The sequence below is a fragment of the Pantherophis guttatus genome, chromosome 13 (genome assembly GCF_059756535.1).
Source record: "Pantherophis guttatus breed Tessera chromosome 13, ASM5975653v1, whole genome shotgun sequence".
NCBI lineage: Eukaryota > Metazoa > Chordata > Lepidosauria > Squamata > Colubridae > Pantherophis > Pantherophis guttatus.
In genome coordinates this window covers 23,007,884-23,030,214 of record NC_142075.1, presented here as the reverse complement: position 1 = coordinate 23,030,214, position 22,331 = coordinate 23,007,884, and the positions used below count along the sequence as shown (strand labels likewise).

The 22,331-nt window shown below is 46.7% G+C and overlaps 2 protein-coding genes across 6 annotated transcripts in view; one reads left to right on the top strand and one right to left on the bottom strand.

Moving 5' to 3' along the window:
* Positions 1-4,211: 4,211 nt before the first annotated feature.
* Positions 4,212-12,517, bottom strand: RCN2 (reticulocalbin 2). The gene is made up of 7 exons (XM_034409488.3): positions 11,818-12,517; positions 10,668-10,773; positions 9,854-10,050; positions 8,189-8,302; positions 6,851-6,947; positions 5,372-5,514; positions 4,212-4,873 (listed from the first exon to the last, which is right to left on the bottom strand). The coding sequence occupies exons 1-7, from the start codon at positions 11,929-11,931 to the stop codon at positions 4,721-4,723; spliced, it is 924 nt and encodes a 307-aa protein (XP_034265379.3). The 5' UTR covers positions 11,932-12,517; the 3' UTR covers positions 4,212-4,720.
* Positions 12,518-13,486: 969 nt separating this feature from the next.
* SCAPER (S-phase cyclin A associated protein in the ER) overlaps positions 13,487-22,331 on the top strand; it is a 114,579-nt gene continuing 105,734 nt past the window's right edge. For 4 of the 5 annotated variants that reach the window (XM_087878119.1, XM_060689483.2, XM_087878120.1 and 1 more), the window contains exons 1-2: positions 13,487-13,786; positions 21,445-21,520. In XM_087878119.1, coding sequence (XP_087734245.1) covers positions 13,731-13,786; positions 21,445-21,520 — 132 coding nt within the window. In that variant the 5' untranslated portion in view covers positions 13,487-13,730. Of the gene's footprint in view, positions 13,787-17,480; positions 17,541-21,444; positions 21,521-22,331 lie in introns of all 5 variants that reach the window. The other variant, XM_087878121.1, reaches the window with a different exon arrangement.

Sequence of the window (22,331 nt, the reverse complement as noted above, 5' to 3'; positions counted from 1 at the left end):
GCCGATGTCAAACTCCTTTCGCTTCTGGCCAAGAAGTGTGCCTTTCACAAAATGTGTGGAAGCGCAGTCGTTGTCGCCATCCTCTGGGTGCAAAACGAGACACTTCCTTCCAACCAGTTGAGAGTTACGCTCCAGAAGGCAAAAAGGGAGCTAATTTGGACAGCAGGTGGAGGAACTCCTTAAGGGTTGGCTATGCCTTGTGGACCACAGAAAGAAGCACAACAGGTGTGTAAGGGGTGTGTGCTGGAAACCTTTTGCATTTTTTTTTTTTTTTTTTGCGTTCGTGTCTACGGGAAAGAGTCGCAGAAAGGTAGAGCGACCAGCTCAGAATTGGTGCAAGGGCGGAATAATTTTTCACCCTTTCCGTCGAGCGATGGAAATGCACAGCTCACACCTGGGTCGGGCTGAGTGTGCAGCTTTCGGTTGTGCGCTGCATCTTGTGCCACGCAAGCGGCATCATTTTGGGGCAAGGGCGAATAGTGCACGAAGGACAGCATAGCTCCCCTTAATTTTGGCTCATCCGTTGATCCCAAATCATTTGTGGGTCTCCAAAAGAGGGAGAGAAGATGGTTTGCATAGGAGAACAAAGTGTGAAAGTAAAACAGTTGCGTTTCCTCTGCGGCAGGAAGTAAAGGGGGAGTTACAGAGTGAGTTGCTAGCAGACGTAAAGACATTTATTTGCATAATGACTCAGGGGTGGCCTTTACTGTGCCAGGAAATTGAGCACCTCCGTTGTGGTCTCCATCCACGCTGCCCCAGGTGGACGACGAGATTTTCACGTCGTAGATTCAAACCCAAAATAAGGATGATTTGGAGCACCGAGAGTCTTCCGAACAAGGTTTCTGGGTGGTCCTTGACTTGCGACCGCTTCGAGTTACGACAGGGTACATAGGAAAGACCGGCGGGTTGCCAAGGGCCTGAATTTACCTCACACCAGTGGTGGGTTGCCCCTGGTTCAGACCGGTTCGCAAGAACCGGTAGTAAAAACGACGGACGGCTCCGCCCACCGACCCAGATGTCGTCAGGAAGCTTCTGCGCATGCGCAGAACCGCACGGTCCCGTTGCAAACCGGTAGTAAAGGTAAGTATGCTTAATGCATTGTAAGCCGCCCTGAGTCTCCGGAGAAGGGCTGCATATAAATTAAAGCAAAAAAAAAAAAAGTAGAACCCACCCCTGCCTCACATGACTGTGGGGAAGTTATGACGGTTGTAAGTGTGAGAACCAATGGTTGTAAGTCCCTTTTTTCCAGTCCTGTGGGAACTTTGAATGCTAAACGAATGATTGCTAAGCCGAGGAAACCATGTAGTGAGATAGAAAGGAATGGCTGTGTAGGGATGGAGGGTTGAGGACAAGATAAGGCCAGCATCAAGGGGGAAAAGACCCCATAATTGCCGGAGAGGGGTGGGCTATTGGAGATGTGAACTGCCCATCCTGCCCTCGGGGTCATTCACTTACATAGTAAGATGGACGGTGAACAAATGTGACTAATAAAATATATTTATGACATTTGATCCTTGCCAAAGATGCTGAATGAGGAAAAGAGCTAAAAGATTCCAGCTGGAAAAGCCCTCAAGGCATCGCTGGATTTGCATCATCGGCAAGCACAGGTAGTCAACTTACGACCGCAATTCAGCCCGAAATTTCAGTCGTTAAGTGAGCTTTGTCCCCTTTTACGACCATTCCTGCCACCGTTGTTAAATGAATCGCCGGAGCGGTTAAAGGAGCAGCACGGTGGGTAAGCGAATCCGTTTTCCCCCGTCGACTTGGCTGGCCAGAAGGTCGCAAAAAGGAAATCACGTGACACCCCCCCGGGACATTGCAACCCGTCGTAAATACGAGTCAGTTTGCCAAGCTGTCTTGAATTTTGGATCGCGTGCCAATTGGGATGCTGCAACAATCGTTAAGTGCGGGGGGAAAAAAAGAATCGTAAGTCGCTTTTTTCAGGAACGTTGTAACTTCGAACTAAACGAGCTGCTGTCCTAAGTCGAGAACTACCCGTACAACATTTCAAATGGTAAAACTCTTTTTTTTTTAAAACAAAGAGGAAGAAGGAAACTTTCAGTTGCACCTGCCAGGAAAAAAAAAGAAGAAAAGGGCAGGGTGTTTTTAGAGAGAGAGAGAGAGAGAGACGGAAAGGGCCGTTTGGCCAGCCGGACTATTGAAACTCGGACGGGGTGGGGGGGATTCCAGGCAAAATCAATGGCTCTATTCAGCCGTGAACCAAGACGGGGGTGGGGAGGGGGGCTTTTCTGCCAGCGTCCCCTGGAATGAGGAACTGGGCTGGGTTTTGTGTTTTTTTCCCCCCCCCACTACAGCTGTATGCAAATAGAAGGAGGGGGATTTGTTCACCCACAGATAAAAAGCGTTTCTTTTAATAAGAATTTGCTTGCCAATTACTGGTAAGATTAAACTATGAAAAAGATAAAAATAAAAAGTGCAAAAAAGGGGAAGGAGAAGGGGGGAGAGGTGGGGATGGGAGCAGAGGAGGGCAGGGGGGAGGGAGGGAGGAAGGGGAAGGAAGGGAAGATGAGAAACAGGGAGGGAGGGAGGGATGAAAGGAGGAAGGAGGGAAGGGGAAGGAAAGGGAGATGAGAAAAAGGAAGGAAGGAAGGAAGGAAGGAAGGAAGGAAGGAAGGAAGGAAGGAAGGAAGGAAGGGGAAGGGGAAGGAAAGGGAGATGAGAAACAGGGAGGGAGGGAAGGAGGGAGGGAGCTATTCAATTTTCAGGATTTCCATCAATCGATCAGAATAGAGCTGGAGGGGACCTTGGAGGTCTTCTAGTCCAGCGGTCACCAACTGGTAGTCCATGGACCACCGGTGGTCTGTGAGAAAATCTTGGGGTCCACAGAAAAATTATTTGCATTTTTTATATTGCACTAAATCAGGGGTCCTCAAACTACAGCCCCTGGGCCAGATACATGCAATGAACATTTGTGTTGCTTCAGAGAGTCTCCCCCTTTGGAGTTTTTTTGTGTGGGTCGGAGGGGGGCAGAAATTCCAACTTGGGGTCTGCTTCAGCCTCCTGGTGTGGGGCTTTGGGTGAAGGCTGGAAGGAAGTGCCACTGGTGATGAAGAGCCAGAGGGTCTGATTGCAGTGGGACTGCATCATGGTCTGGAACTGGCTGACCATCTCAGCCTGCTGAGCCTGGTCACTCCCGCAGGTCTTCCCTCTGCTTGGAAAGCCTATGCTCCTAGTCCTCAGTGAGGTGCTTCTCCTGAGCCTCCTTCTCGGCCAGATCCAATTTGAACTGAGCTGTTTTGCCAACTCTTTCTCGTGGTGGCTGCTTAGCTCCAACAACTGCTTCCTGTTGGGGCCCTAAGGAGCCCGGGCTGGGAGACGAGGAGTAGCTGGGAGGGGAGGGGTGAGTAGAGGTCGGCAAGGTGCCCTCAACATGAGTGACATTGAGTTGGCCACGCCCACCCAGTCACATGACCACCTAGCCACACCCACCCAGCCGGTCATTAGGCAGATCATTATTAATGGTCCACGGGATTTAAAATTATGAATTTAGTGGTCCCTGAGGTCCGAAAGTTGGGGACCCCTGTTCCAGTCCAACCCCTTGCTCAGGCAGGAAACCCTACACCACTTCAGACAAATGGTTGTCCAATCTCTTCTTAAAAACTTCCAGTGATGGAGCATTCACAACTTCTGGTGGCAAGTTGTTCCACTGATTAATTGTTCTCACTGTCAGGAAATTTCTCCTTAGTTCTAAGTTGCTTCTCTCCTTGATGAGTTTCCACCCGTTGCTTCTTGTCCTGCCTTCAGGGGCTTTGGAGAGTAGCTTGACTCCCTCTTCTTTGGGGCAGCCCCTGAGATATCGGAAAACTGATATCATGTCTCCCCTGCTCCGTCTTTTCTCTGGTACAGCTTATATCAATAAAGCAGAGCTCCATTATTCCCAATGCAGCCTGTACTCTGATCCGGCCTACCTCCAAGGGCTGGCGGGTTTCTCCTACAAGTTAGGAACCTCCGTCCCCCCCACCCCATCCCGAGCAGAGAGATCCCTAGAATGGTCGCAGAATCCAAGACTTGGCTTCCCCCTGCGGCTTGATTTCGACTCGGTTTGATAAAGCCGTATTTCTAAATTCTTCCCCCTTATTTATCCTGTTTTGAAGTACGTTTCCTTTTAAGAAGCAGAGTTAAGCTAGAATGCGGTTTTTAAGAGATTCATTCAAAGAAACAACACAAAAGCGGAGGGGCAAAAAGGGGGGTGGCATTTGAACATTTTAATCCAAGTAAATAGAATACTTCCCAAATGCGAAAATACTTCCCTATCATCTACCATCAAAACAAGGGAATAGGCACAGAAACCTCGTAGGTAACACTTCATCCTCCTGAATTTTGTAATATACAAAATAGGATAGAAAAACTATTAACACCACAGAACCAAGACAGCTACAACTGCGTTTTCCCTTTCCTAAAATAATGAAAATCTAACCGAAAAGAGGGCTTACTTTGCAGTCATACCCTGGTATTTTCAAGTACGTTTCAAAAAGCAGTTTTGAAATCAGAGCATTAAAGATCTCCGTTCTTTTTCCTTCTTCTTCTTCTTCTTTAAATTAGACCGCCAAAAGTAATACTGGCAACGTACAGGGGACGTTAGCCATGTAAAATCGCTGCCCAACTGGCATTATTATTATTTTTTTAAGATGAACAATAAGTGGAGGGAGAGAAAAAAAAAATCTCAATTTTGAAAGGAAGGCAAAGCATCTTTTGGAAATTAAAGCTCTTCGTGGTAGAAACTTTTGTCGTGGAGCTGTCGGCCGTAATCGGTGGCTTCGCTGTTGAGAAACAGGTCTTGATTTTCAAGGATTTCGTTGGCTGACAGTCTCCGGTCTCCATCCAAGTCCATTTCGTCAAGGAGATGAACAGCCTAGAGAATAAATTAACAAGGGTTGAATATGAAATTTAGCCAGTGATGGGTTGCTGCCGGTTCGCACGAACCGGTAGTTCTGACAATCAGCTGGCTCCGCCCACTTGCCCCTGCTCTATCCCGTTTTATATTTCCGTCTTCCTGGCTCTGCTGATTCGTGCAGCACAGCTGATTTCCGTGCCTCCGCTATTCTACTTAACGGGGCTGCCTTAGAAGGTAAGCAGCTGAGCTTCAAATTGCTGTATTTTGAACGCTGCAGGTTGCAAAAGGTCGCAAAACGGGATATACGTGGCCCCGGGACACAGCAACGATCGTAAGTATGAACCAGTTGCCAAGCAGCTGAATTTTCGGCACACGACCCTGGGGCTGGTGCAAAGGTCGCAACTGTGAAAAACGGCCGTAAGCCCCTTTTTTCCAGTGCCGTCATAACTTTGAACGGTCACTGAATGAAGTGTCGTAAGTTGGACGACGACCTGAAATATCCTTCCACCCTCTTACCTCTTCCTGGGCAAGGCCTTCGTTGTTGGGCATCACCCAAGTCAGCAGCTCTTTGGGGTTCAGCTTCCCATCCTTATCCTTGTCGTAATCATTTTTAAAGCGGTCTTCTTCCACCACAATCCATTCCGGATCTTCTTTGGCGGCTGAAAAAAAAAAAACAAAGTCGCCATTGTTTTCAAACGCATCCTTGATTCACTGCCTTTTTTCCCTTTGAGCAAAATCCCCTTAAAACGTGTGTTTTGCCTTGGGTGCAGGCTGGGAAGTTCTGACTAGTGGTGAAATTCAAATTTTTTTATTACCGGTTTTGTGGGTGTGGCTTGCTGGGCGTGACGTGGCTTGGTGGGCGTGGCAGGGGAAGGATACTGCAAAATCTCCATTCCCTCCCCACTCCTGGGGGAAGGATACTGCAAAATCCCCATTCCCACCCCACTCTGGGACCAGCCAGAGGTGGTATTTGCCGGTTTGCTGAACTAATCAAAATTTCCACTACAGGTTCTCCGGAACCTGTCATAATCTGCTGGATTTCACCCCTGGTTCTGACCCAGCTCCCCAAATACGTAGTACATAAAATTATCTGCCACAATGTCCTTCCTGTCGACTACTTCAGCTTCAACCACAACAATACACGAGCAAAGAATAGATATAAACTCAAGGTAAACCGCTCCAAACTCGATTGCAGAAAATATGACTTCAGCAACGCCTGGTCAATGCCTGGAATGCACTACCTGGCTCTGTGGTTTCTTCCCCAAACCCGCAAAACTTTAACCTTAAACTATCTACTGTCGACCTCACCCCATTCCTAAGAGGTCTGTAAGGGGGCGTGCATAAGCGCACCAGCGTGCCTTCCGTCCCTGTTCTAATATTCCTTTTTACTTACTCTTTTCATGTATTCAAATTATGTTTATACTTTTACCTGTTATCTTATATATGATTGACAAAATAAATAAATAAATAAATAAGTAAATAAATAAATCTGTCAGGTTTCAAGGTCGTCTCAAATAAATTGCATTTCAAACAAAGTCTTTGAAGAAAAACTCCTATTTATTAAGCACGACATTCTAAATCCCGACTCCATCAAAGCCAACACTGACTTCCAGACCCAAAACCCTCCCTTTCCATTCCCCACTCCCCTGCACTCATTGGCCATCTTCCAAGTCATTCTACCCCTAATCTACTCCAGCTCAAAGGAATTTCCCCCCTCCCATCCCATCTCCTAGGGGATATTATCTCCAGGGAAAATAAGTAGGTGAAAAGTCAAACGTCCCTTTCCAGACGCCTCCGCTTCTCCTTCTTATGTCAGCACTAGAGTAAATGCAGCTTGAAGTGCTGACAAAAACTTTCTGGACATCCCCATCTTTCCCTGACCTCCAGCTTTCTCTAGCTGGGGCCTCCAGGTATCCTTAGGAGAACTTTCAGAGTTCCGAACCATTCATGGTTCTTGGAGACCCCCAGGCTGAAGAGGAATGGCCTGCCACTCACTTGGATCTCTTCGATAGTCGCCGAGGAACTCTTCGAGGCTGACAAATCCATCCCCATCTTTGTCATGTTCCTCCAAAGCTTCCTGGATGACAAACTCCTGGTGGGAAGGAAAAGCCATCAGAAGGTCAGAAGTGGCTTGTCTTATCAGCTCTGCTCAGAAGGCACAGGACTATAAACCAGGAGGCGCCAAACTTGGCGACTTTTAAGGCTCGTGGACTTCAACTCCCAGAATTCCCCTGCCAGCCATATTGAAGTTGGAAGTCCACGAGAATTAAAGTTGCCAGGTTTTGGAGACTCCCTGTGCTAGGAATTAACCAGCCTCAGGTTCTGTGTTGTGCAATTAGCTTACAGATGGTTGCATTTTGCAAACTAGAGTTTAGTGAAGTGTGGGTATGTGTTGTGCGAATTGGGTTTGCCAATTCAGGGGTCAGCAACCTGTGGCTCTGGAGCTGCATGTGGCTCTTTCACCCCTCTGCTGTGGCTCCCTGTCACTCAAAATATGCGTCACAACCACCAATGTGTGACACCTGCCTGCACACGATTTATTGAGCTTTTCAACCTCTGGTAGGCCAGCCATGGATAAATCCAAGAAAAGAAAAGTTTCAGAAGAAAACAGAACGTTTAATTCAACTACATATGCTAGTTTTTTGGCTGCTCAAGAAATAGTCAGGCACAGGAAGGGTTTTGTGGCTCCCGGTGTTTTCTTTTCTGTGGGAAACGGGTCCAAATGGCTCTTTGAGTGTTTAAGGTTGCAGACACCTGTGCCAATTAGATAGGTTTGGTGCTATAGAAATGGCTAGTATATATATATATATATATTATATATGTTATAATATATAGTAATATGTATTATTATAAAATATGTACAGCATATCACAGAAGTGAGTACTTTAGACATTAGTAGTTTAGACCTGAATGGCTCTGGGTTGTGTTATTTTGAGAGGGTAGCACATTTACACCGTTATACAAGCTGTATACTCACTACTTTACACTGTAGCCAAGTGTCATTTCTTCAGCGTTGTCACATGAAAAGATATACTTAAATATTTACAAAATGTGAGAGGGGGTGTACTCGCTTCTGTGATATACTGTATATAATATAGAAGTAAAAAGACGAGGTCTTAAGTTATTACCTACCGTATCTTTTCCCCTCGGCCCTGACTTTTTTTTCTCTCTCTTCCCTTTTTCCCCTCCTTATTTTTCCATTATCATTTTTCTTGGTATGTTTTGTACTTTACATATTTCGATCAACCAATAAAAGGGAAATCGAGGGCGACTTATAAAAAGCGGTCACCCCTGCAGCCCCATTTTTAAAAGCCGTTCTCTCCCGAGACTCGCCTTCATGTAGTCGGCCTCCTCCGGATGTTCAAAGGCGACAAATTCCTCAAAATCCAACGCCAAATCGCCTTCCATGTTAGCCTTTTCGAACCTCTTCTTGTCCCTTAAATGGAGCTTTGGGAAGAAGACGTGGATAAAACGTGAGCTGCCGGCCAACGTGTTCCTTTTCCGCCTCTCCGAAGGTCCTTGGACCCAACGGGCTCCTTGACCTCCAACCAAGCAGGCTCCGAGGTTCAGCCAGCCCACCTACCAAGGTTGCAAGTCCTAAGCAGGCCAGTTTCTCAGTTTTTCCATGTTTCGCAAACAGGAAGGCATTTCTTGATTAAGAAGTTGAGATTTTCTTAACATTTAGTGTCTGCTGTTATAGTCCCCTTTCTAAAGATTACCGCCAACATTTCAGACCCTGTTTCATAAATAGGACTAACTGAATATCAGCGTTGGAAGGGAGATCTTGGAGATCTTCTACTGCATCCCACTACTCAAGCAGGAAACCTACTACACCATTATGGACAAATGCTTGTCCAATCTCTTCTTGAAAACCTCCAATGGTGATGGGGAGGGAGGGAGGGAGGGAAGGAAGGAAGGAAGGAAGGAAGGAAGGAGGGAGGGAAGGAAAGAAGGAGGGAGGGAAGGAAGGAGGGAAGGAAGGAAGGAAGGAAGGAAGGAAGGAAGGAAGGAGGGAGGGAGGGAAGGAGGGAGGGAAGGAAAACGAATTGGAAGGGACTTTGGAGATCTTCTAGTCCATCCCACTACTCAAGCAGGAAACCCTACTACACCATTATGGACAAATGCTTGTCCAATCTCTTCTTGAAAACCTCCAGTGATGGGGAAGGATGGAAGGCTGAGAAAACCTTGAGCTGGTCAGGATCGAACTTCTGGCAGTGAGCAGAGTTAGCCTGCAATACTGCCTTCTAACCACTGCGAAGGAAGGAAGGAAGGAAGGAAGGAAGGAAGGAAGGAAGGAAGGAAGGAAGGAAGGAAGGAAGGAAGGAAGACTGAATAACAGAATTGGAAGGTCCAAAGCCCGACTCAGGCAGGAGACCCCATATCATGTCAAACTGCCCAGACTCTTCTTAAAAGCCTCCAGTGACGGAGCTAGCATTTTGGAGGCAAGCATTCAACTGATTAATTGTTCTCACTGTCTCCTTAATTCCAAGTTGGTTCTCTCCTTGACTAGTTTCCATCCATTTCTTCTTCTTCCCCTGCCTTCTGGTGCTTTGGAGAATAGGCTGACCCCTTCTTCCGTGGGCAGCCCCTCAAATATTGCAACACTGCTTTCATGTCATCCTAACTAAATTAAACTGAAACTAAACACAACTAAACCTGTTAATTTTTTTTAAAAAACAAAATAAAAATTGAAGGCAGGAGAATATCACCTTCCACCTTTTAGTACCCTTATTATAGCTGCAAGTCAATTGTGTTAGTGTCACTAACAACGTTGTTCAAAGTCAAATCTAGGAAACGGATTGGAGAGTCAAAAAGCCCCCCCTCCCGAGTCTTTCTCACCCGATGAACAGGGGGTCCTCCCCAGTTATGGGAAGAGTAAGTCCCAAAAGCGGAAACATTAATTTTTTAACCCGTTTCTCTCACACCCTCGGCTCCAGGAAAGAATAAAAGGATCGAAATAAAATGGGAGACATTCCATGTTTTTGGGAGATCGTTCACCTGCCGGAAGGACTCTTCTTCAACATCGTCCAGCGTGGTGTCCTCTTCGAAGTCGATGACCCGGTCGTACATCTGGATATTGTATTCCTCCCAAGAGACCCTCCCGTCGCCATCTTTGTCGTAGTGGTGGAACTGCTGCTTGGCGTCTTCGATGACGTAATCCTTGAAGGAGTGCTGGATCCAGGAACTCAGCTCGGCTGGGGAGATTTCCCAGTTAGCCTGGTGAACGGGACCCCTTCCCTGGTGGGTGACCTTCAACCCCTTGGGGCGTTGCATTTTCCTAAGAGGCGTTGCAGGATTGAGCCCCAAGTCGGATCTAGGACAACGCGGCCCAGCCAACTCGCCGGCAGACAAGAAGTCCAACTAATATTGGAAATAGCCCAGTATTAGTTGGACTATTAGTGGGGACCGCAGTCTCCCCGTCTCCTGGTGAGTGGTCCAAAGTCACCCATCCGGCTTTCATGCCTAAAGTGGGACTAGAACTCGCCATCTCCCAGCCTTCACCACTAGACCAAACTGGCTCTTGACAATCGACAATTTATGTCACTGTTAGTCCTCCACGTATGACCATCGTTAAGCCCGGATTTATGATAAGCCATGGCAGTTATTAAGTGGGTCATCATGTGACAAACACCCCCCCCCCAATTTTTGTGGTAGTTATTAAGTGGACATGGCAGTCGTTTAACGAATCCATTATACTCAATGGACGTTTTCTCCCCTGAAACCCAGGGCCTCAGTTTGTGGCGGGATCTCATTCACACGACGCCCTAAGCCCAGCCAGAGAAAGCAGGCCGGAGGGTGGCTTCAGAGGTACCTTCGGTGAGGAAGCCATCCAGATCTCCGTCGATCTTATTTATGATCACTTTCAGGCGCTTCTGCTGCTCCTCCGGGCTCAGTTTGGAAAATTCCTCCACTTCATCCTTTTTTTTTTTTTTTGGGGGGGGGGTCAGAGAAACAGCACTAAAATGAGACCTAATTTAGGAAGATCTCTCTTTTTCTGCCTCCCTCTGCCTCCCTCTTTTTTTTCTGGTCCTGTCTCTCTCTTCCTGTCTCTCTCTTTTTCTTTCTGTTATTCTCTCTCTCCCTCCCTTTTTCTTTCTGTCGCGCTCTTTTCTTCTCTTTCTCCCTCTCCCTCTATTCTCTATCTTCCTTTTTCTCTCTGCTGCTCTCTCTCTTTTCCTCTTTCTTTTCTTCTCTTTCTCCCTTTTTTTCTTCCTCTCTTTCCTTCTCTCTCTGTTTTCCTCTTTCTGACGCTCTCTTGCTTTTTTCTCTCTCCCCCTCTCTTTCTCTCTCTCTCTCCCTTTCTTTCTGTTACTCTGTCTCTCTTCCTCTCTGTCTTCCTCTCTTTTCTTCTCTCTCCCTTTTTCTTTCTGGAGTGCTCTTTTTTCTCTCTCCCTCTCCTTCTCTTTCTCTATCTTCCTCTCTTTTTCTCTCTGGCGCTCTGTCTCCCTCTTCTCTCCCCCTCTTTTTCTTCCTGTCGCTCTCCCTCTTTTCCTCTTTCTCCCTCTCTTTTTCTCTCTCTTTCTTCCTCTCTTTCCTTCTCTCTCCCTGTTTTTCTCTCTCTCTCTTTCCCCCACCCCTCTGCCCACCCGCTTTCTTTTAGTAGGAAAGCCAGGATGTGCCCCTCCCCACCACCAGCCCCTTCCCCCCCAGCCACCCACCCACCCCCAAAGGACCTTAAGAAGCCCTGTTGCACTTAGGGGGTCACCCCTGGCCTTCACCTGCAGAGCAGTTGCTTCTGCCCCCCAGCCCCTCTCCCTCCCCCCCCCAATTCCAGGTGGGCTGCCTTAAGATCTCACCCCCCTCCTTGGGGGGGGGGGTTTCCTCCCTTTCTGCAACCCCCCTCCCCTCCCCTCCCCTCCCCTCCCCGGGCTCTTTGCGCCCCCTTCTCTTCTCCCCTCCTCCCAGCCATGCATGCCCAGGCGCCCCTGCCCGGCGGTGGAAGATGGGCTCGGGTGTCCCACCTGGCCGCCCAGCAGCGCCTCGCGGTCGTAGTCGGCCCGGTGCTCGGCCAAGCCGGGGCCGAAGCCGAGCAGCAGCAGCAGCAGCAGCAGCCCGAGCAGCGGCGGAGGCTCCATGGCTGCTGCAGCCGGGCGGGCCGGAACGGAGGAGGCAGGCGGGGAGGCCGTTCCCCGAGTCTCCTCCCCGAACGGTCCCGGCAGCTGCAGCGGCTCCGCACGAGAGACGCCCCGCGGACGCCGCTTCGGCCGTTGCAACGCCCCGGCCGCGCGGGGGCTCTGCTGGGCGAGGGAGGGGAAGGGGGGGCTTGGGCAGGGGACCCCCCCCCGGCCTTTAGGGGGTGCAGGAGCCTTGGAAGCCTCTCCACCACCACTCCATCGCCTGGCCTGCGTCTGCAGCCCTGCAGGTGGGTGGGTGGGGAGGGGGGGGTCCCGGGAGGAGAAGGTCCAGGTGGAACCTGCTCATTGCAAAAACAAACCCCCCCCAAAAGGGGGGGCATGTCAAGGAGGAGGATCAGACACCCCCCCACACACACACACACACTTAACGCAGGGGGTGCAGGATCCTTGCAAAAACACCGCCTTCCCCAGTGCCTGGGGTTGCCCCGCATCCCTGCAGGTGGGTGGGTGCATGGGGAGGGCTTTCTTGGGGGAGAGAGGGTCCCGGGAGGAGAAGGTCCAGGTGGAACCTGCTCATTGCAAAAACAAACCAAAAAAAAGGGGGGGGGGCAATGGCCAGAAGGAGGATCAGACCCTGGGAAAAACACCGCCTTCCCCAGTGCCTGGGGTTGCCCCACATCCCGGTGGGTGGGTTGCAGAGTCCGGGTGGAATTGCAATTGCAAAAAGGAGCGATTGCAAGGAGTAAAATCACACACACCACACCACCCCCCAAGTAGAGGGTGCAGGAGCCTTGGAAGCTTCTCTCTCCCCCCCCCCACGCCCCCCACTCCACTCCCCATGCTCTGCATCCCGGCAGGTGGGTGGGTGAGTTTTTTGGCGGGGGTCCCTCCTGGTGGTCTTGGGAGAAAAAGTCCAAGCTGCCCATTGCAAAAAAGGGGGCGATGGCAAGAAGGACCAGACTCCCCGCCTTGGAGAAAAAACCCTCCCAGCCCCCCAGTGCCATGCATCCAGGTGGGTGGGTGGATTTTTTGGGGGGTTCCTCCCGGTGGTCCTGGGGGGCTCCTGCACCCCCTGCGCTGAAACACGGGGCGGGGTCTGGTCCTCCTTTTTGCAAAGGGCAGATTTGCGGTCCAGCATTTGATTTCAGCCTAAAGCGGTGGTTTTTTTTCCCCACCCTCGGCCACTTAAATTTGCAGACCAACTCCCAGAATTCTTCATTCGGTATGTGCAGGCTGGGGAATTCTGGGAGTTGAAGTCTTTAAACATCTTAAAAGTTGTTAAAACTTTCTTTCTCCAGACCAGTGAAGCCTCCTTTGGGGTGAATGTTAATTTCCTACCAAACTCATCAAATAGGGATTGACTTGGAGGGTTAGGGGAGAAAGGACATTTTGGACTACAACCCCCATTATCCCTACCTATTGACTATGCTGATTGAGGCCAATGGGGAATGAAGTCCTATTCAGTCCCGCCCCCCCTCCAGCCTTTCTGGGAAAGACAGCCGCTTGTCCCACCCCGGAGTGGGCACAACTAAGGGCATGCGGCTTCAGCCTCTGCGACTGAGCATCCTCGGGATCGGGCAGCGCATGCGCGGCCACGGCTCGGCGCTAGGGAGGGCAAGCATTCAGGGCCCGCCGGCTTCGTTTGGCGCCGGCGAGCACGCGCGGAAAGTAACCGCGCATGCTCGGTGGCGCCCGCTTTTTTTTTTTTTTGACCCCCAAGCCGGGATACTGCCTCTTCCGAGAGGCTTTTTTTTTTTTTTTCTCTTCTCGTCGCGGCACCGGGCTACCGGCGGGGCAAGATGACGTCACAGCGGCGGGACGCACGCAGGCGGAACGGCGCTGCGCGGCGGCGAGTGTAAGTCGGGCTGAGGCGGCGGCGGCGGCGGCGGGCCCGGCGGGCAAGATGGCGGCCGCCCTTCCAGCCGCTTCTCCAGGGCAACCAAGCCGGGCCTCCCCCTCCCCTCGCCCGCAGCCCCCATTCGCACGGCCCCTGCACACGCGTGTCCGCCTGCACGTTGGAAAGGACCCGGAGGGCTCCCTCTGAGGGACGAAGCGGCCCAAAAAGGGGAGGGGTCCCTCGTGGGGGGGTTCGCCCCCTCATCCCCAGGAGGGGCCTCAGTTGTCAGGGCCCCCCCGGAATCCCTCCTTTATTCCTTTTATATATATGTATGTATGTGTTTGTGTTTGTGTATCGAATAAAGGAGTCAGATATAGATATATAAAAAATAAAGGATTAATATAACTATATATATATATAAAACGAATAAAGGAATCAGATATAGATATAAAATGAATAAAGGAGTCATAGATATATAAACATATTTATAAAAAGGAGTCAGATATAGATATATAAAAAATAAAGGATTAATATAACTATATATATAAAACGAATAAAGGAATCAGATATAGATATAAAATGAATAAAGGAGTCATAGATATATAAACATATTTATAAAAAGGAGTCAGATATAGATATATAAAAAATAAAGGATTAATATAACTATATATATATAAAACGAATAAAGGAATCAGATATAGATATAAAATGAATAAAGGAGTCATAGATATATAAACATATTTATAAAAAGGAGTCAGATATAGATATATAAAAAATAAAGGATTAATATAACTATATATATATAAAACGAATAAAGGAATCAGATATAGATATAAAATGAATAAAGGAGTCATAGATATATAAACATATATTTATAAAAAGGAGTCAGATATAGATATATAAAAAATAAAGGATTAATATAATTATATATATATGGCTATATGAACTATGGCTATACAAACATCTTGATTTACGTAGGGAAAACCCTGGCTAAAACAATAATACACATATAAACCTACGGAAAAAGAACAACAGGCATTACTGTTCTAGCCAGGGTTTTTCCTACGTAAATCAAGATGTTTGTATAGCCATAGTTAAGTGACATCCCAAATCACTATTTTCTAGGCTTTATCAGACATTTAAGCAGCATTATGCTGTCTGGTGTCCCTTAAGTCTTACAGCAGACAGCATAATGCTGCTTAAATGTCTGATAAAGCCTAGAAAATAGTGATTTGGGATGTCACTTAACTATGGCTATACAAACATCTTGATTTACGTAGGAAAAACCCTGGCTAGAACAGTAATGCACATATAGACCTACGAAAAAAGATTATATATATATATATATGTATATATATATGTATATATGTATATATGTATATATATATATTTTTCGTAGATATATATATATATATATATATATATATATATATATATATATGTAGGTCTTTGGTTATTCGGGTCTTCTCCCACGTAAAATTGGAAGTGTCTTGGCGACGTTTCGACGAAGTCTCATTCGTCATCTTCAGGAAGGAGCAATTGCTCCTAGAAGCACGAAGCCGAAGACACCAGCCTGAAGATGACGAATGAGACTTCGTCGAAACGTTGCCAAGAAACCTCCAATTTTACGTGGGAGAAAACCCGAATAACCAAAGACCTGCATACAAACACCCGCGAAAACCTCAGAAAACACACACACACACACACACACACATATATATATAGATACATAGATAGATATATTAAGTGTTTTACCGAGACACCTGGTCTACTCCAACATGTGGGAGAGAGCATTCTGCTCTCTTTTGCCTTTCAGCTCCAACCCAGGAGCCCTCAAGCAGTTGCATCCACAACAAACCATTTTTATACCAAATATATTTTACTGATAAAGAAATAAAGTCTCCCTTTATTTCTTTATCAGTAAAATATATTTGGTGTGTGTATGCATATATATATATATATATATATGTATATATATATATATATGAATAAAGGAATCAGATATAGATATAAAATGAATAAAGGAGTCATAGAAATATAAACATATTTATAAAAAGGAGTCAGATATAGATATATATATGTAAAAGGAGTCAGATATAGATATGCTGGGGTAGACCAGGTGCCTCGATAGAAAAACACTCAATAGAAAAACAATATATATAGTGTTTTTCTATCGAGGCACCTGGTCTACCCCAGCATGTGATGTGGGAGGGAGCCTAAAGTATCCCTTTCGCCTTTCAGCTCCAATCCAGGAGCCCTCAAAGGGTCGCATTCACGGCAAACCATTTTATACCATTTTACTTCTTTATCAGTGAAATATAAATTATATATATATATATATATATATATATATATATATATATATACACACACACACACACACACACACACACACACACACATACACATTCGGGTCTTGGTGAACCGAATACACCAAGACTTGCATATATACATATACATATACATATACATACATACATACATACATACATACATACATATAATATACACACACACACACACATATATGTATATACACTGCTCAAAAAAATAAAGGGAACACAAGCAGAAGACATCCGAGATCTGAATGAATGAAATAGCCTTATTAAATACTTTGTTCGTTACATACAGTAGTTTTGTGTTCCCTTTAGTTGTTTGAGCAGTGTATAAACTACCTTGGAGACAAATTTGGCCAGGATTCTCCAGGGCGAAATTGACAAGAATGTTGGTTTCTTCCCCCCCCCCCCCACCCCAGTGGAAAATCAGAATGAAATTGGGGAATGGTTTTCCCCCAGCTCTGCCAGTCTTTCCAGGTTTTACATGCTTTCCATACATGAATCCCGAGCCTATTATGGGATGGCACTTCATTCTATCCACCAAGATCAGAGAGCGCCAAAAACGTCTTCACTTTATTCTAATTCTGGGATAGCCTGGATCATATTTCCTTGCAATGTTGTTTACAGGTAGTCCTCAAGTTATGACCGCCACTGAGCCCAAAATTTCCATTGCTCAGTAAGACAGCCGTTACATAAATTGTGCCCCATTTCTCGCCCTTTTTTTAACCACAGCTGTTAAGTGAATCACCGCAGCTGTTAACATGGGCTCCCCTATTGACTTCGCTTGTCGGAAGCCAGCTGGGAAGGTTAGAAACGGCGGTCAGATGATGACTCCCCTCCCCCGCCCCTCCCAGGGACAGTGCAACCGTCATAAATATGAGTCCATTTCCAAGTGCCTGGATTTTGATCACGTGACCGTGGGGATGTTGCAACGGTCTTAAAGTGTGAAGAACAGCCCTGGGTCCCTTTTTTCAGTGCCGTTGTAACTTCCGAACGGTTGTAAGTTGAGGACTACCTGTTTTTTCCTGTGTTGCCTTTCCCAATGACATGGAAATCAAAGGCAAGTTTCGAGCAATTAAAAAACTAGTGGGATCCAGTTGCCCAGGGATTGCTATAAACTTTCACGGCGATGTTTGACGCCTCGTTCCACTGTGGTAAGCAATGCAAGTCGACGGCCGAGGTACGGTTGATGGGATCCCGACGGCCAAGGGATCAAGGGATCCTATTTATCCTCCTCCAACCCCCCCCCCCCAAACGCTGCTTTCCAAACTCGGCACGGGAGGACCGGTTCTTCCCCGAGGGTTGTGTGACTCTGTGTCTTAACTGCTGAACGTTTTCACCCTGTGTAATGTTCTCTTTTCTTTTCCCCCCCAAAGTGGCTGCACAGTTTATCAGGATTAAAAGTCCAATAACAGGACATAACTTTGCCCGTCATGGTACGAAGAGCACTTCTCCTCTTTTTCTCCTAAATTAACTGGACATTGGTGTAGCGCTCTCAAGAGTCTGCGCGCTTCTTGTGGTGGTGTCACCGGGGCAAAATCGGCCATCCCGCTGCACGGCGTTCTCCTCTTTAGCTAGCTTTGCTCTGCCCCCCCCCCCAACCCTTCTGGCTTCTCTCTGCTCTGCCCCCCCGGCTCCCTGCATGTTTTTGGCCACTGCCACAGGTGCCTTTCCCCAGCCTTCTGCCATCTTCCACAGCTCTCCCACATCATGGTCCTGCATGGTTGTCTCTCTCTATGGTCATGCCTCACCTGGTAGTTGGGAGTGGGGGGGGGGCATTCCTAGAAGGTCATCCTGTGGCCATTTCTCTTTCAAAACCAGGACCGTTTTGGGCTGTCAAAGCTGCTGTGCAGGTACTCCTCGACGTGCGACCACCGTCGAGCCCTTCGTTTCCGTTGCTAAGCGAGGCGGTTGCTAGTTTTGCCCCCGTTTTTACGACCTTCCCTGTCATGAAGCAAATCACTGCAGTTGTGGAGTTAGTACCACGACGTCCTCGACTTAACAAGCACAATTGACAAGCCCAACATTTCTGTCGCTCAGCGAAACCTTTGTTCGGGGAATTCTGCCCCGTTTTACGACCTTTCTCACCACGGCCATTAAGGGAATCAATGTAATCGTTAAGTTAGGAACACGGTTGTGAAGTGAATTTGGCTTCTCCTATTGACTTTGTTTGTCAGAAGGTCGCAAGAGCGAATCACGTGACCCCGGGACACTGCGGCCGTCATAAATATGAATAGAATGGAATGGAATGGAATAGAATAGAATAGACTAGCAGTTGGAAGGGACCTTGGAGGTCTTCTAGTCCAACCCCCTGCTTAGGCAAGAAACCCTACACTACTTCAGACAGATGAGTCATCGATTTCAATCACGTGACCATGGAGATGCTGTAATGGTTGTCTGTGGAAAACGGTTGCAAGTCCCTTTTTTCAGTGCCGTCGTAACTTCAAACCATCACCAAATGAACGGTTGTAAGTTAAGGACTACCTGTACAGTGGTATTTCTCTCATCTAGTGCCTTTGGGTTTAGTCCTCTTTGACCGAAGGAGAAATTATAACAAGAAAATAGTGATGAAGCCCTCTCCATCCTGGAATGTTGACCATGGTTCAGTCCTTGTTCTTCCCTCTGGATGTTGTGGCCCGCCAGCGGCCTGCGCAGATCGTGGCTAATCCCGACAACGAGGAGGCTGGTGTGGGGTCACGCCAGCAGCCTGCGCAGCCAGCGCTCGGGTTGGACAGCAAGGAGGCTGAAGAGGATGTGGTGCCAGAGGCAGAGATTCAGCCTGGGCCTTCAGAACCTCCAGAGGCTCCTTCAAGTGGAGAGAGCAAAGTGGAGGAGCCTCTCCTCAATGCTCGAGCATGCAGGGCTGCCAAAAGGCAGGAGTGGCTACTAAGGAGGAGGAGGTCTCCTCGAGAGTAAGGCTTGAGGATAATTGGCCACTCCCTTAGCCTATTTAAGTCACAGGCAGCTAGTAATTTCTTGCTAGAAACAATGTGTAATTATTACAGAGCATTTTGGTGAGTGAGTGTCTTATCGTATCTTGTTTTCTGGGCTGGTTGCCAACCTTTGCCGGACTTCGTTTATTCTTGGTACTTTATAACTTTGATAAGGACCGTTGATGTGTGTCACAATCCTTGAGAATCCGGAGCTGGGGCAGAACACTGGGAGGGTCTTTGGGCCTAATTTGCGGCGTGCATTTTATAAGCAAAGGTCCATCTTAAAACTCTAATAAAAGAGATAATTCTGCAGCTCAGGGTTGAACCGTGGAGTCCTTGGCTCTTAAGGGAGCACCAGAGACTCTGCGGATTGTAAACTGGGTTATGTGGCATCCTTTCCTAAGATCTAAACGTGTTCTTCAGTGGTGAGGGATCCGGAATGCCCTCGCTCAAATTTGATTATGCCTGATGCCCGCTTTGCAGTCGCCTTGACGCTTAGGCTGAGACGCTTCCATTTAATTCTGCTTTTCAGTCTAGTCTACACAACGTCTTGAGCTGCCCTCAAAATTGGCAATTGCTTGTCCGACATTCATGGCTGTTGGGTTTTTTTTTGCTCTTAGCGTATCCGGTTTTTAAAAGGCTTCAAGTCTCGTGGCCCTTTGTATTTGAGTTAAAAATAATCTTCTCTGACATTGTATGTCATCTTGTCATCTGATTGGATGGGAGGTGGAATAGACATGTTTCCAGCAAGAGAGAGCATCTGAGCTAAAGGGAAACAGAGGTTTAAGGGTAGCATTTCAGCTTGGTTGCCACACCAGTAGAAACATATTTGCAAGCAAATAAACAAACGTGAATTGATTTTGTTTTGGCATCGAAAAAAAAGCAAAGTTAAGCAAACTCACGTTTTGGAAGGAAGAAAGGAAACCGTGGTAACCCAAACAAATCAGCCACTCATACATAGATTTGTTATTGCCTAGCCTCATTTTTGCTGCAGTTTAAGAGTTTCGAAAATTTTTCTTATGCTGACATAAAACAGTTATAGATGGTTGCATTTTATAGACGGTTTTTTTTTTCTCCCCCAGAATGCAAACCAGCATAAATAAAACTCAAGTCTCAACAATGTATTGACTTGTTGTATTATATTACTACAAAATTCTGAAATAAACAATAAACACTTGAGTCTTAGAACAGGGTGAATTCCATTTGTGGAATGGAAAATCCCCTGGAGGTCATTGAAATGGCAAAATAAAAGCAAGATTAGTATAAATAAAAAGAGGATGATTCCATTCAGAATATCAGAATTAAAGGTATTGTGTACCTGCCAATGCCATAGTAATGTGCTTTTTCCATGAGTTAAAAATTAAGTTCCCGATGTCATTTCTGCCCAGAAGTCAAATAATGCAGGGGTCTCCAACCTTGGCAACTTTTAAGACTTGTGGACTTCAATTCCCAGAATTCCTCAGCCAGCAAAGCTCCTTTTATCAACATGCTTAATTATAAACCCATTTCAAGAACATTTTCCAGGCCATTCATATTTCGTTGTGTACGGTTGCTCCTGCCTGACCAATAGGATTGCGCATCTTTTAAATATGACACCGTTTTGCTTTATTGTTTGTAGAACTTGCCCGTGATTCAGACAGGCTGACTGTACGGCTTACCTACTTTTATTTACGTTAACGTTCATTCGATTGTTGATTCACGGGATCAGTGAAGTTTTGTCGTGAAAGTGACCATTTTTTTTCCCGTTGCTGCTTTTTTATTAAGACTGTTTTTATTAAACGGTCCATGGCCGTTGCCATGTGCAAAAGGAAAAAAGGAACGTGTTATTTCTGTAAGAATGAACAGTATAGCGATCCACTGCTCGCCGCTAAGTGTTTTCCAAAGGTTCCCTGTGAAGTTACTTCGGGTTTCCCACAAGATAGCCTACAAAGCCTTTAAGGAATGAAATGACCATTCAGCTGTGCTTGTCTCGACAACATCGGCTTCAAGTCCCCAATAATGCTAGCTTAAAAGTCATGTGGTGTTAGTTTGGTGGTGTCTGAAGGAATTATCTGCTCCCCAGCAAAGCAGAATAATTGAATTCACTGCATGGTGGACACCAAAGGCTCGGAACCCTTTGCTAGCCGAGGGTTAGGCGATGCGCTGGACTTCTGAACAATCCAAACGTAGGAAAGTCACAGCAAGAGCCTCGTTTTTGAATCGTCTACATTTCAATTAATTCGGTGTGATTAAAATGCAGTCCAACCAAAATGAAGAGTGGCCATTTATGGGTTGCTGCCAAGGCTTCGGAGAGGTTCTGTGCCTTTGGTGTAAATGTTCTGTGACGGCTCCGTGTCCCGGCAAGAAAATACCGTTAACGGCTGTTTCATTGTTGTTAAAAATGCCTGTCTTTTGTATGTTAACACAGCTATGACGACTTCATGGGTTCAGCCAAAAATGTGATCAGCGAATCTGTTGACGCAGAGGAGAAATATAACATGATGGTAAGTCCTCCCTCCTGACAGTCGGTCAGCCTCTTCATGTTTTGGCGGTTGGGCGATGTGCAAAGGCTTCCTCTCCCGCTGTGACTGTATGCGGGGAGTCCTCGAGTTACGACTGTTTGTCTAGTGACCGTTCGAAGTTAACAACTGAAAAAGTAACATGCCTGATCCTCGCAGGTACGACTGCTGTAGCAGCCTCACAGTTAAGCAATCGAACTTCGAACACTTGACAACTGGCATGCACTTATGACGGTCACTATTTGAGACTTTCCCAGCCGGCTTCTGACAAAGTCAGCAGAAGAAGCCGGATTCGCTTAAGAGCCACACGGATCACTGAACAATTGCAGTCATTCAGTGATCAACCATGGCAAAAATGGTCGTAAAATCAGGCGCAACTCATATAAATAACATAACATAACATAACATAACATAACATAACATAACATAACATAACATAACATAACATAACATAAGTAACATAATTTATAATATAAATAACAGCCACCTTACTTAGCAATGGAAATTCTAATCCCCAGGTCATAAATCGAGGACTACCTGCAATGTAGAATTTGAAGAATTTGATCCAGTGCAGTTATCATAACTGAAATAGTTATATTTGTAAGGGATGTGCTAAAACATTGAGAATGATTTGTCTTGATCCATCAATGCACATTTTTAAAAGGTTCCAATTTATAGTTGTGGCTGCTGTTTGAACCTTTCTTTTTTTTTTTAACTGCTCCACTCTTGGTTTTCCCAAATTCATCGAAAGGGATCCGGTTTCCTTACAGATGGAGGCGGCTAGGAAATAACAGTA